This window comes from Acomys russatus, chromosome X, assembly GCF_903995435.1.
Source record: "Acomys russatus chromosome X, mAcoRus1.1, whole genome shotgun sequence".
NCBI lineage: Eukaryota > Metazoa > Chordata > Mammalia > Rodentia > Muridae > Acomys > Acomys russatus.
This window is the reverse complement of record NC_067169.1, coordinates 49,582,760-49,595,737: the sequence shown is the minus strand read 5'-3', so window position 1 is coordinate 49,595,737 and position 12,978 is coordinate 49,582,760. Positions and strand designations below refer to the sequence as shown.

General features: G+C 38.6%; 1 protein-coding gene across 2 annotated transcripts in view; it reads left to right on the top strand.

Moving 5' to 3' along the window:
* Positions 1-12,978, top strand: part of Ophn1 (oligophrenin 1) — a 307,191-nt gene that overhangs the window by 157,524 nt on the left and 136,689 nt on the right. For both annotated transcript variants that reach the window (XM_051142013.1, XM_051142012.1), the window contains exons 6-7: positions 1,462-1,563; positions 10,374-10,484. In XM_051142013.1, coding sequence (XP_050997970.1) covers positions 1,462-1,563; positions 10,374-10,484 — 213 coding nt within the window. The remainder of the gene's footprint in view (positions 1-1,461; positions 1,564-10,373; positions 10,485-12,978) is intronic.

Here is a 12,978-nt window from a genome sequence, read left to right as displayed (position 1 = left end):
TGCCTTAATATTTTACAGATGTTAATTTAACTCAAATTTATCTATAAATTCAAATTTAGTTTGATTTTTCTCCTAACATTCATTTGAATGTCTTAAGAATTCAGCAATGGCCAACCTTAAAAAATAAATTCTTACCAGCATGAAACACTTTCATGTTGATAACACATTAATCAAAGTGGTGAAAACAGTCTTAGAGTGCCTCTATTACCAGCATTTTTCTAAATTACCACAATAGTTCATTAAGCTTGAACATTCTGTGACTTTTCTAGCCCAAAGCTCCAAAAGACCTTACTCAGTCTCCCCTAAAACATGGTTAGGTCAGTCTTCGCTATCTTCCACTCTCTGACACCAGTTTCTATTGCTGTGATAAACACGATTACCAAAAGTGACTCGGGGTTGAAAGGATTTCTTTGCTTTACCAATTACAGCCCATCACTCAGGGAAGCCAAGGTGGAACCTGGAGGCAGCCACTGGAGTAGAAGCAATGGAGGGGTGCTGCTTACTGGCTTGCTCCTCATGGCTTGTTCAGCCTGATACTTATAAAATCCAGGACCACCAGCCCAGGGATGGCACCACTCGACAGTAAGCTAGGCCCTCCCACATCAACCATTAATCAAGAAATTGCCACAGAGACATGTTTACAGGCAGTCTGATGGAGACATTTTCTCAACTGAGAATCTTCTTCACAAATAACTCAAGATCTCCTCAAGCTGAGAAAAAAAAATCATGACAATGAGCCTGTGACAAATGTATCTTGTCAGTGTTTCTTTAGAAGCCTTGTGACTTACACTTGCGCTGAGCAGGAGAGAAGTTCATTACATATCTTCCCCAAGGAGCATTGAAGGCTGAATCTTCCACCTTCATCCCCCATAAAGTTAGCTGTAAATTCTTGTTTCTTATCCTAATCTTCCAGGATTTCCCTCCGGTCAGCTTTTAATATGCAGCAGTGAATTCTTTTTTAAAAATTATTTAGCAAAATAGCTGCAGATTCCTGTTGTCTCGGAGTGTGGGCTATTTGAAGCCATTCAGATCCATATGGATTAACCATTCCGGATATATTTACTTCACATTTGTGTTTCCTTGTTCTTTTTTTTTTTTTTTTTTAAGATGAAATGAATGATGACCATATGTGAAAAACACAGAAGGGAAGAAAAGGTGTTTAGCAACAGAGGCCCCCTTTGAGTGCCATTTTTGGAGCAAGAACTTGCAAGAGGCTTCAGTTCTACCAGTTGACACTGTCTTTTGTGTAGGTAGAAGGATTTGAGGTTATATTTGAGGAAATCAAAACTGCTGAGACCAGTGCAAAACAGCACGTTCTGCACTGGTTTTAGTCAGTCTTTACTTTCCATGAGCTGCTGGGACTGACCATAGGAAACTTGAAACTGTATCTTACGTTCTCATTTGTAAGTTCATAATATTAAATGATAGAATTTTAATGCAAAGCTTCTCTTTCATGTCTAGGAGAGAAAGAAGAAGTTTGAAAAGGATGGTGAAAGGTTTTATTCATTACTGGACCGACACTTGCACCTGTCATCCAAAAAGAAAGAATCTCAGTTGCTAGAGGTATGTTCACAAAGTCTGTCTGTGACTCTAGCTCATGCTGCACCTTAGACACCAGTCATTTCCGCTTGTGAGATTTCTCCATAAAATGACTCAACAGGAGCCATGGAAACATTTGCAGGGAGTACCTAAGACCTGGGCCCCAGGCCTTCTGAGTCTTGAGCCAGTTCCTCCACTAACTTCCTTTGTTAAGGAACTTTATTCCTGGCTTCAGTCCCACTGTGTGGAAGAGTGATACTCAAGCATCTCCAGTGTCACTTTCTTTTTTTTTTTTTTAACACATTTTTATTGAAAGATAAAATAATTCATATTACATCTCATTTTCTATCCCATCCCATACATCCTCCCATTCCTCCCTCCCTCCCACTTTCACCCCAATCCCCCTTCCCTATGACTGTGACCAAGGGGGACCTCCTCCCCCTGAATATGGTGCTAGGGTATCAAGTCTCTTCTTGGTAGTCCGCTATCCTTCCTCCGAGTGCCATTGGGCCTCCCCAACAAAGGGACATGGCCAAATATGGGGCACCAGAGATCCTGTGAAAGTCAGTCCCCAGTCTCCACTTAACTGTGGAGAATGTTCTGTCCCTTGGTTAGATCTGGGTAGGGGTTTGATGATGGTTGCATGTGTCACTTTCAATTCCAAGTTTCCAAGTGTGTGATTCTAGATTCTACGTTGGCATAGGTTTATAGTAGTATTGTATTTATAGTAGCATAGCAGTATAGGGCTTCCTCGCGTACAATAAGAGCGGACATTTCCCTTTGTGACTTTTGGACTAGTGCCCAATTGTAAGTGAGTATATACCATGTGAGTCTTTCTGCTTCTAGGTTAACTTACTCAGGATGATCATTTCTAGTTCCATCCATTTGTCCACAAATTTCGGGAATTCCTTGTTTTTAATAGCTGAGTAGTATTCCATAGTGTAAATGTACCACAGTTTCTTTATCCATTCTTGAACTGAGGGACACTTAGGCTGTTTCCATGTTCTTGCTATTATATGAGGATGTGGGGAGAGAGGAACACTCCTTCATTGCTGGTGGGAATGCAAACCTGTACAACCACTTTGGAAATCTATCTGGTGCTATATCAGAAAAATGGGAATAGGGCTTCCTCAAGACCCAGCTATTCCACTCCTTGGAATATACCCAGAAGATGCTCCAGCACACAACAGGGACATATGCTCAACCATGTTCATAGCAGCCTTCTTTATAATAGCCAGAACATGGAAACAGCCTAAGTGTCCCTCAGTAGAAGAGTGGATAGAGATAGTCTTCAGAAGTGATTTGTATAGAATTGATATATTCTCAAAGACAAGATAGGGTACTCCAATGCAGTGGACTTACTTCTTCACTAATGCAACAACAACAACAACCAAAGGGAAAAAAAAAAAAAAGAAAAGCCATGACCAAGACATCAAAAAGTGGAAAAATATTTATCGTCAGCAGGCAGGGAGAGCACAGGGATGATTTCCAAAGTGATGCTCTCTGAACAAAAGAAGAGTGAGGATACTTTTAGAGAGGCCTGTTAAAGATTTAGTCCTTGCCTGGCCCCTTGTGAACCCAACTGGTAGAAAGCTTTATATGCTTCTCTAAACGGTTCCCTAAATGATAATAGTGGCTTTCTGTGCATGAGATGCCTGTGCAGACAGTGTGGCTCTTCTCAAATACCTGTTCCTCAGACAGTCTAGAATTATAACACAGGGCCAGGCAGGGAGTACCTGTTTTACCAGGCCCAGTGAAATCCTAGGGGCTATCATCAGCCTCTAGAGAACCTTTCCTGGCAGCTGTTTTCTGCGTAGTTATAGCTTAGGAAAGGAATGTTAAGCATCCTTTGTGAAACTTCTATTGAGCCTCTTGGAAGCTTATATGCAGTTTCTTCTAGACAGGTTCCTTACAGCTTTTTTCTTTTTATCTTTTCACTGAAATAAATGCTGCCTGGGATTATGACTATATGTTGAATCCCCAGTCCTGTGAGTTCTCTTAGTGACTACCAAATCTGAGGGTAGTCATAGAGACTCATGGGGATACAAGCCCTATGTTGGAGATTTTGCTATGAAAGTGTCTCAGAATGTTCTAGAAGTTTTATGTGCTATGTAGGTGTCCTTGCTGACACTGTGCGGGGATTTTGATGTTTTCAAGCAGAGTCTCCCCTAGAATGTCCTCAGCTTCCCAGAGGTCTCTCTGCCTGTGCCATGTGCTCGGATGGTAGACATAAGTCACCATATCCAGTCGTTGTTCATTTAAAAGTGAAGTTGGTTCAGTCTACCCAAACTATTGCACTAACCAAGGACAATACAAGTAGTAAACATCGAATTCGTACTCTGATCTACCCAGTGGACAGGGCATTCTCCACAGTTATCTGGAGAGCGGGGACTGACTCTGACATGAACTCTGGTGCCACATATTTGACCACCTCCCCTTGGTGGGGAGGCCTGATGGCACTCAAAGAAAGAATAAGCAGGGTACCAAGATGAGACTTGATAGCCTATGACCATATAGTGGAGGAGGAGGTCCCCCTTGGTCTTAGACCTAGGGGAGGGGAATAGGGTGAAAGCGGAAGGGAGGGAGAGAGGAACGGGAGGATACAAGTGATGGGATAACAACTGAGTTGTAGTCTGAATAAATTTATAAAATGTGAAGTAAGGGAACTCGATTTCGTCACTTTTTTTTTTAATGAGGAGGTTTTATTTTCAGAGGTATTTTATTTAGCTAGATGTGGCGGATAATGGTTATAATCCTAACGCAACAGGCTGAGGTAGGAGGATTGCTGTGAATTTGAGGGCCATCTGGGCTACATAATAAGTTCTATGTGGTGGAACTATCTTAGAATTGATGAAAAGGAAAGAAGGAGTGAAGATTTAGAGGAAAGGAGGAAGAGAGGGAGGGAGAAGGCTGCAATTGTAGCTCGGTAGTTCAAGACCATAGTTGGCCACATAGAGAGTCTGGAACTAGTCTAGGATACATGACATCCTGTCCCCTAGAAGCATAGAAAGAGTCATATCATTGTTAATTCATTTTTCAGTTTTATTGCTACATTGCTTCATCTTTCATAATGGCGTGAGAGAAGTTGGGAGACACTGCATAGGATAGGTCCAGACTCTGCCAGGGCAGAGGGGGCAAGGAGAAGTATGTACAGGGCTATATTCCTAGACAAGTTTTTAAATTTAACTTTGTATTTGATAATTGTACATTAACGTGTGGTTATAACAAATAATGCAGGGAGATTTCATGCACCTTAAAAAGAAAGAAAGGCCAGGCATGGTGGCGCATGCCTTTAATCTCAGCACTTGGGAGGCAGAGGCAGACGGATCACTGTGAGTTCGAGGCCAGCCTGGTCTACAAAATGAGTCCAGGACAGCCAAGGCTGTAACGCAGAGAAACACTGTCTCGGGAAAAAAAAAAAAAAAAAAAAAAAAAAAAAAAAAAGAGAAAAAGAAAAAAGAAAGGAAGAAAGAAAAAAGAAAAAGAAAAAGAAGATGAAGGGACAGTATAGAGATCAAGATCCCTGGCATACATTTTTATTATTATTAATATCTTGTGTTCATTTATTACAGTTGGTGAGCCAATAGGATTTATGGTCTTTAGGCTATGGATTGTTTGTTTTTACTTGTTGGGTTTGAACCCTGCACAGGCTAAGCAGGCACCGCGACACTGAGTTACACCTCTTTTATTCCCATTCTGTTGGATTTGGCAATTGTATGATGACAAGTGTCTAGTGTAGTGTCATGGAGTATAGCTTCACTGTTATGAAATTCTATTGGCTCCATTCTCACTCATCTAAAATCCCTGGCAGCCATTTATCTTTTTATGGACTTCATATTTTTGTCATTTCTATAATGTCATGTCATTGGAACCCTATAGCCTGGAGCCTTTTCATATTGGTTTCTTTTATTTAGCAATATGTATCTATTCATATTTTTATAACTTGGTAGCCCATTTCTTTTCAGAGTTGTCATCTGGTTGTACCACATATGTATCCTATATCCTATAGAGTACAGTCGTATCACATTTCCATTGTCATTTGAAATTTGCCAATGGCATGCAATTTAAGCATCTTCTCATATGCTTAGCAGCCACCTGTCTTCTCTGGTGAGATGTCTGATCAAATACTTTGCCTCTTTCAAAACTGAATTGTTTTCTTGTTGCTGTGTTTTAAGAGTTCTGTGTATGTTAGGTGCCAACCCAGTATCAGATACACATTGTACAATGCTCCAGGTATGTATCATCTTTTTATTCTCTTAGCAGTGCTTTTGGCATAGCACGTGTTCTTGGCTTAATGAAAATTTACATGCCCATATTTTCAATAAATCATGATTTTGATGTATTTAAAACTCTGGTCTACAAAGAGAGTCGAGGACAGCCAAGGCTACACAGAGAAACCCTGTCTCGAAAAACAAACAAACAAAAAAAGTCTTGCCAACCTAAAGTCATGTAGATTTTCTGCTTTCTCATCTTGGAACAACTCAAGGTGGTCTCAAACTTGTGTCTTGCTGCTTAGACTCTTAAGCACTGTTGTAAGTGTGTATCATCACACATGGCCAGATTTTCTCTGACATTATCTTCCAAGAATTTTAAAACAGGGCCCCCTAGATTTGACCAGGGAAATAGCAACTATAAAATCTCAACAATATGGCTACTTAACAAGACTGGCATAATTGTAACATCCTTTGATATGACAATGTGGATAGTGAAAAATTTAAAACTAATTAAAAAAATTTTTGTTGACATACAAATAAGTATATAAGTGACATTTTTGCACATATGTCATTACTATTTTCTTATTTGTTCTACCTAGTTCTCCATCCTCCTCTTGCTGATATTCTTCCTCCCTCAATAGCTCCCCCCTCAGCTTTCAAAACACATGTTCCACAATCCTTTCTTGTACTCTCCTGCTCCCTTGGACCTCCTGTTCACTCCTAGTACTTTTCTACTTCTGTTTCCTATGAAAGCACACATACACATAAATTAAGTCCAAATTCTGATTTAGACTAATGATATGGTATTCCCCCCCCCCTCCACCGACTTTGTCTTATTTCACTAAACCTCATGATTTCTAATTCTGAAAATGGCATGCCTTCATTTTTCTTTATTGCTAAATAAAATTCAAGCATATTTATGCATTTCATTTTTTAATCTGTTCATTTGTTGATGGGTATCTAGGCTGGTTCCATACCATGGCTGTTAGGGATAGTGCAATAATAAACAAGGATGCAGAAGTGTTTCTGTAATATTCTGGATTAGAGTCCTTTGGGTGTATACATAGGTGCTGCATAGCTGGTTAATATGGTATTCCTTTTGTTTTGCAGAACCCTTAGTTATTATCATTGAAAACATTTCTCCATTCCATTCTTTCTTCCATCGCTTGTATTCTGAGTTCACATCTGCTACACATTTTGTCTAGATGTTTTCAGATGTTTTATTTAATGTTGTTTATTCTCTTTGTTTTGACCTTTGTATTGAAGTATACTCAAACTGCTGATTCTGCTCCTCCCACACACACTGTATTGTCAGGACTCTTATTTAGGGCCCCATAAATGCTTAGGTGGGTGCTGTACCTATGAGCACTAACCCCAGGCCTAGACTTACTCATTCTTTCCTCAATCTTGTTCATACTGGTGAACCCAATAAAGCATGCTTCATTTCTGTTATAATGTTTTAGAGTTCTGGCTTCTCCTTTGGATACATGCTTCAAAGTTTCATCTGCCTTCTAATATCACACATCTGTTGCTGAATGCTGTTCTCTTTTTCCCATTAGAACTCTTTTCACTTTACTATAGTTGTTTAAAATTCATGGTCTTATAATTCTACAGCCTCTGCCTTCTCTTAGTTTCTGATGCTTGTTCTCTTGCTTTGGATTGTGTTTTTTGACTTTTTGGTTTTCTGCTTAAAAGGCAGAGAGAAATGTTTGGCTAAAGAAACTTAAGTAAATGCTTAGTGTGAGCTTTCATGCTTATTTGGCTAGAATGTAGGTTGGGCTTAGTTTGCTCATGCTGTAGTTCCTTTGGATCCCTTGCTTTGTCTTTGTATTTTCTTAGCAATTTATTCTTAGATTGGCTGTGGTTCTTCACTGAGAGTTGTGATCCCCACACTGTTAAGCACCTTTTGCTCCTATGTGTCTGTTCTCATGAGTTCTGATTCTCTTCATTCACCTACAATCGAGTTTTTGCAGCAACACTTATCCCTATGACTTTAATTTTCTGTTGGATTTAAGAAGAAAGCTTTTCCAATTTGTTGAGCTTTTTCCTTGATATGAAAAACCTGCTTTATGACTCTCAAGCTTTCCACATGCTGGACTAGAAATAGGAAGCCTTGAGTCCTTTTAATCTCTTGCTTTCACATCCCCTCTCTGTAAAATAAAGTAAAATGGAAATAAAGAACAATGGAAATAGGATATTTACAGATGACTCTATGTTTCTTTAGCTGTAGAATCTGACCAGTTCTATCATCCTCCACTTTTAAAAAATTAATTAAAAAGTTTTTACATATACATTTATATTATTACACACATATACAATAAACTATAGCAAGAAGAACTATGACACACTCAGGAATTATATAAATGTTACATTCTTAGTGTTTTGGCTATTTGTATTTGACAGCCTTGAAGAAAACATCTTTCTTGTCTTGGTGTGTCTAAAATTCTGAATGTAAATCAATCGCTATCACATCTTGTCATTATCAACTTAAAACATCTATTTAGACCTAAAAATATCTTAACCCCTAAACAACTAAGCTTCTTAAGCTACCTGGTCTTCAACTCCATCAGAGACTTGAGAAGGAATAAAATTGATTACCTGAGTATGCCAAAGTACAGGTTAGTAGCTTTCCAAATGAGAAGATGACAGAGACAGTTTGCTACCTGAATAGTCACCCAAAACTCTCTATAATGTTGGACAATCTTCTTCAGCCTTCTGGCCCAATATATCTGACAGACATATGTGTAAGGCAGGAACTATTGAGGACTTGCTTACCCTGTCTTGGCAGAGTTTGGCCATTGACTTTGCCTGCATCCAAGCTTGCCCATTTTTAGGCAGAATTTTGTCTGTGGTAGAAACAAGAACATTTTAACCAGTGGCTTGTTTGCCACATTTGAAGCCATCTCCATAAGGAGGTTCTTTGATGCTCATCGTCCTCTTTGAGGTAGGCTGAGTGTTCCCAGGAGTTAACCTGTGTCATTGTCAATGAATCTTTAAAATAACAAAAACATTTTTAAATGCCATATTCTGCATAGCTCTGAGGTTTTTGAAGACCTTATCTAAATCTCCTATCTTATCTTTCTATGGAATCATATCCATCTATCTGCCACACCTAAGATGTATATTCTTGTCATAAAAGTAGACATGGTCATGATTGACATGACCATGATTTGATCAACTAACAATTAACTTGTATAACTTCTTTATCCTAAACAGCCTGCAATAGCACTTTCAAAGTAAACCTGGTACTATAATTGAGTTATATGGGTACAATACCTCATATTAGAGTAGAAAAAAATATATATACACACATAATGTGTGTGAAGAATAATATTATGTTTGAATTCTATACCACTGTATCTAGAATTAAACTTATTTTCCATCTATATACAGAATTCTATACCAGTGAATTAAAAATAACCTTGTGAGTGACAATTTGAGGTATTAAGTTGAGGAGTAGATTCACTAATCTACTTTTTGTTCTATCTTCCCTATATATTTCTATATTCCCCTTTCTTCTTTTCAACCATTGTCTCCAAACCTAAGAATGTAAGATAAAGGAAAAGAGAGATATCACTAAGTCTAACCTTGTTTTCTCTCTAAATAAGACAAATAATAACTTGTAACCAACTCCCATTGATAATAACCCTCTATAGCCCAAGAAAGCAGGGCTATAGACCCCAACTCCGCTTAAAGGTTCTCTTAAGGTTTCTTCCTGCTGATTTGGGATGAATAATACCTTTGTATGGGCCCAAATAAAACTGCGGAAATGCTTAAACAAGCTAGGAATAGCATTTGTGGTCCAGTTTCTAAATGTTGAGAAATTCCAGGCTTAATTAGAGTCCTGTGTGGGACAGTCTGAAATGATGGACCAATTGGGATTGGAAGCTTTCTTTTAAAGTGTCCTGGGAGCTGTCTTGTTCTGATGGGTAACAGTAACTGAAACACTTGGTGCTGGAACATGAAGGATGTAGGATGTAAGTGTCCAGCATGATGAAAGGAATGAATCCTGTCAGGTCTGATCCAATGTCAGTGTCTGGATCTTTTGTTCTGAAAACATATTTCTCACAAGCATTATACAGTCCTAAAATTATAAGTGTGTAAGGTGTGTGTGATGCACAGAACAATTAAGGCTGGTTTTCTGCTCTTTGTATGAGCAGAAAAAAATACATCTGTAAATCTTCATTCATGAAGAATGGCATCTAATAGTAATTCATAGGGGTTCTGTAGCCAGTCTCAGAGCTATTCCCATATAGTGAGATTAGTAATATAAGTTAACTGCTTGTTCTGCAGTTTAAATTCTTCACATCTCAATTGTATCCCCCTCCCTCATTCCCTCCCAATCCCCCTCCCTCCCATATTCCCTCTCCTTCCCTCCCCTAGTCCTCAGAAAAGGGAGCCCTCCTCCCCTAGCATCTGACCTCAGCCTATCAAGTCTCATCTGTACTACCAGTAAGCTCTTCCTCTATAGCCTGGCAAGGCTGTCCTGCCAGGGGGAAGTGATCTCAGTTTGGTGGCCAGAGTGCATGTCCAAAGTAGTCCCTACTCTCCACAGAGGGAATCCTCCACTTTCAAAACTGACTATGACCATTTGTGACATTTGTTGCCTTCTTTCTACAGGCAGATCTCCAAGTGGATAAGGAAAGACACAATTTCTTTGAGTCTTCTCTTGATTATGTCTATCAAATTCAGGAAGTCCAAGAGTCAAAAAAGTTCAATATCGTGGAGCCAGTAAGTTCTATCTTTTGGTGAACACACACATACACACACATACACACACACACACACACACACACACACACACACACACACACACACACACTTCCAAAAAAGTCCAAATGACAACTTTTTTTATTTCTATGTATTGCATTCATCACAGAAAGTTTAAAATAATGCATTGGATGACCAAAAATCCCTTATATAAAAATAATCTGCATTGGTTTTATAGTATTTTCCTTTCCACATTGTTTGTGTATATAATATACCTCTTTCTATGTGACTGATACATATTTTGAGTGTGAATATGTGTACACATATGTTAATGCCCACAAAGTTATAATTCTGCTATTACTATGTGAAAACAAGTCTGCATTCATTTATTGAGGAAACTTCAAGATTGTGCTATATTCCAGGCACTGTGTTAGACACTGGGTATATAGTAGTAAGCCAGAATGTCAGTCTCTTTTTTATGAAAACTATCTTCCCACAGGGTAGAAAAAAAGGCATGGAACTATGTACATGTTCAAAATAGGTGTGAGTTGTGATAAAAACTATGAAAGACACAAATTATGTCTAATATGGCAAAAGTTTACATCAGTGGGGCAATAAAGATCCAAGTAAGTGCCGGGTAGGTAGAGAGCTAAGGGAGCAAAGCATGTAGCCAAAGCCAAGTAGAGATACAATAGTAACAGGAGCTCTAAGCCAATTTCTGTGGTGAACATAGATTTAAAAACCTCAATAAACTAGTTACAAGCTGAATACAGGCATAGATCTTCACATATGAAAGCTAATAATGTAATACATCATATAAATGGTTTTAAAGATAAAAATCACATGGTCATCTCAATAGAGGCAGAAAAGGCTTTTGACAAAATCCAGCATACCTTCATGAAAGAAAGGAAATAATGTTTAGACATTCTCAAAAAAGACAAGAAAAGAGATTGTGTGTCTTCAGATACTGGCAGAAGAAAAGGAGAACTGCAGGAAGTGATGTTTGACGTACTTGTAGTATGCACACCAGGAGGCGAAGGCAGAAGAGGCATGAATTTGACGTCTGCCTGGGATACAAAGCTTGACTCTCCCAAATTAAATCAATAAATACTATAATGGTCTAGGTAAGAAGATGCAGTGACTTAAATTATTGTGAGGGAAGTAGGAACAGTAAAGGATAGCTAGTTTAAAATATTTTGGAGGTGCAGGGATATGGCTCAGTGGTAGAATGCTTGCCTAGCATGTGCAAGTGCCTGAGTCCTATCTCTAGTACTTGAAAGGCATTTTGAAGGAAACACTAGCAGAAAATTCTGTTGAATTGGACTTAAATACGAGTTAAAGAGAAATTAGGGCTGATTTTGTAGTTTCTGGTTTGAATGACTGATGAGTGATGATGTCATTTCCTGAGATGAAGTTTGGGAGAAAAACAGGAAGGATTATGAATGTAAGTGTGAGTGTGGTTGACATATGCCTCTACCACACAGTTGTCATAAATGTACATGTATGTGTACATTGTGTTGTCTTTATGTTTATAGCTGGCTGAAGTCTAGTATGTGCACACATGTTTATATATTTCATCTGTTTGCTTCCTACAAGAAATGGAGCCATGTATACTTCTATTATACTTTACAACCATTGAACATTTAAGTATTTATAATTTGATAAAGGAAAGTTAAGTTTTCTCTTAGTTTTGTTTACATAATTTGGTTTTTTAATGGAATTGAATGATTGTGATGGATATGTATGCTATGGCATTTATGTGGAGATCAAATGATAACCAGAGTCACTTCTGTCCTTCAGCTTTACGTGTGATCTGAGGAGTGGAGGCAGGTCATCAGGCTTGTGCAGCAAGTGTCTCTACGCACTGAGCCAGCTCACTGGCCATGGCTTGAATGTTTTGAAAATTAAAAAGTGGACTACTCATCATTTGTATGTCATCTTCTGCAATAAGCAACTACAGTTGGCTAGTCCTGAGCATATATATGTTGAATAACTTTTACCCAAAATGCCTGGGACCAGGAGTGCTTGGGGTTTTTTGGGGGAAAATGGAATATTTGCATTCACATAATGAAATATCTTAAACGGGTCCCCAGTTTAAACACAAAGTCTGTTTATATTTCTTATGCACCTTATTACACTCATAACCCAATGATTTTATACACTATTTTTAGTGTGTTTACATTTTCCACAGTGTGCATGAGGCCTGTCACATGAGGTCAGATGTAAACATTTCCAATTTTGGCATTACATCTGTCCTTGAAAATTTTCATTTTAGATTGGATATCTTTGGATGAGCGATGCTATGATGTTTTAGAGAAGAGGTGTAGTCAATTCCTGCAGTATCTAATTCCTGAGTGGCTGTGTATGAAGTTTAAAAAGGACCCGGATTTGTTATTTCCTGTCTGAGACTGAATGCAGGTGAAATCTATCATCTAATCTGAGAATAGTTACATGTGTACCTGCTTGTGCTCCCACGACTGCTCCTACCAGTGTGCTGGGTAAACACTCTCGACGT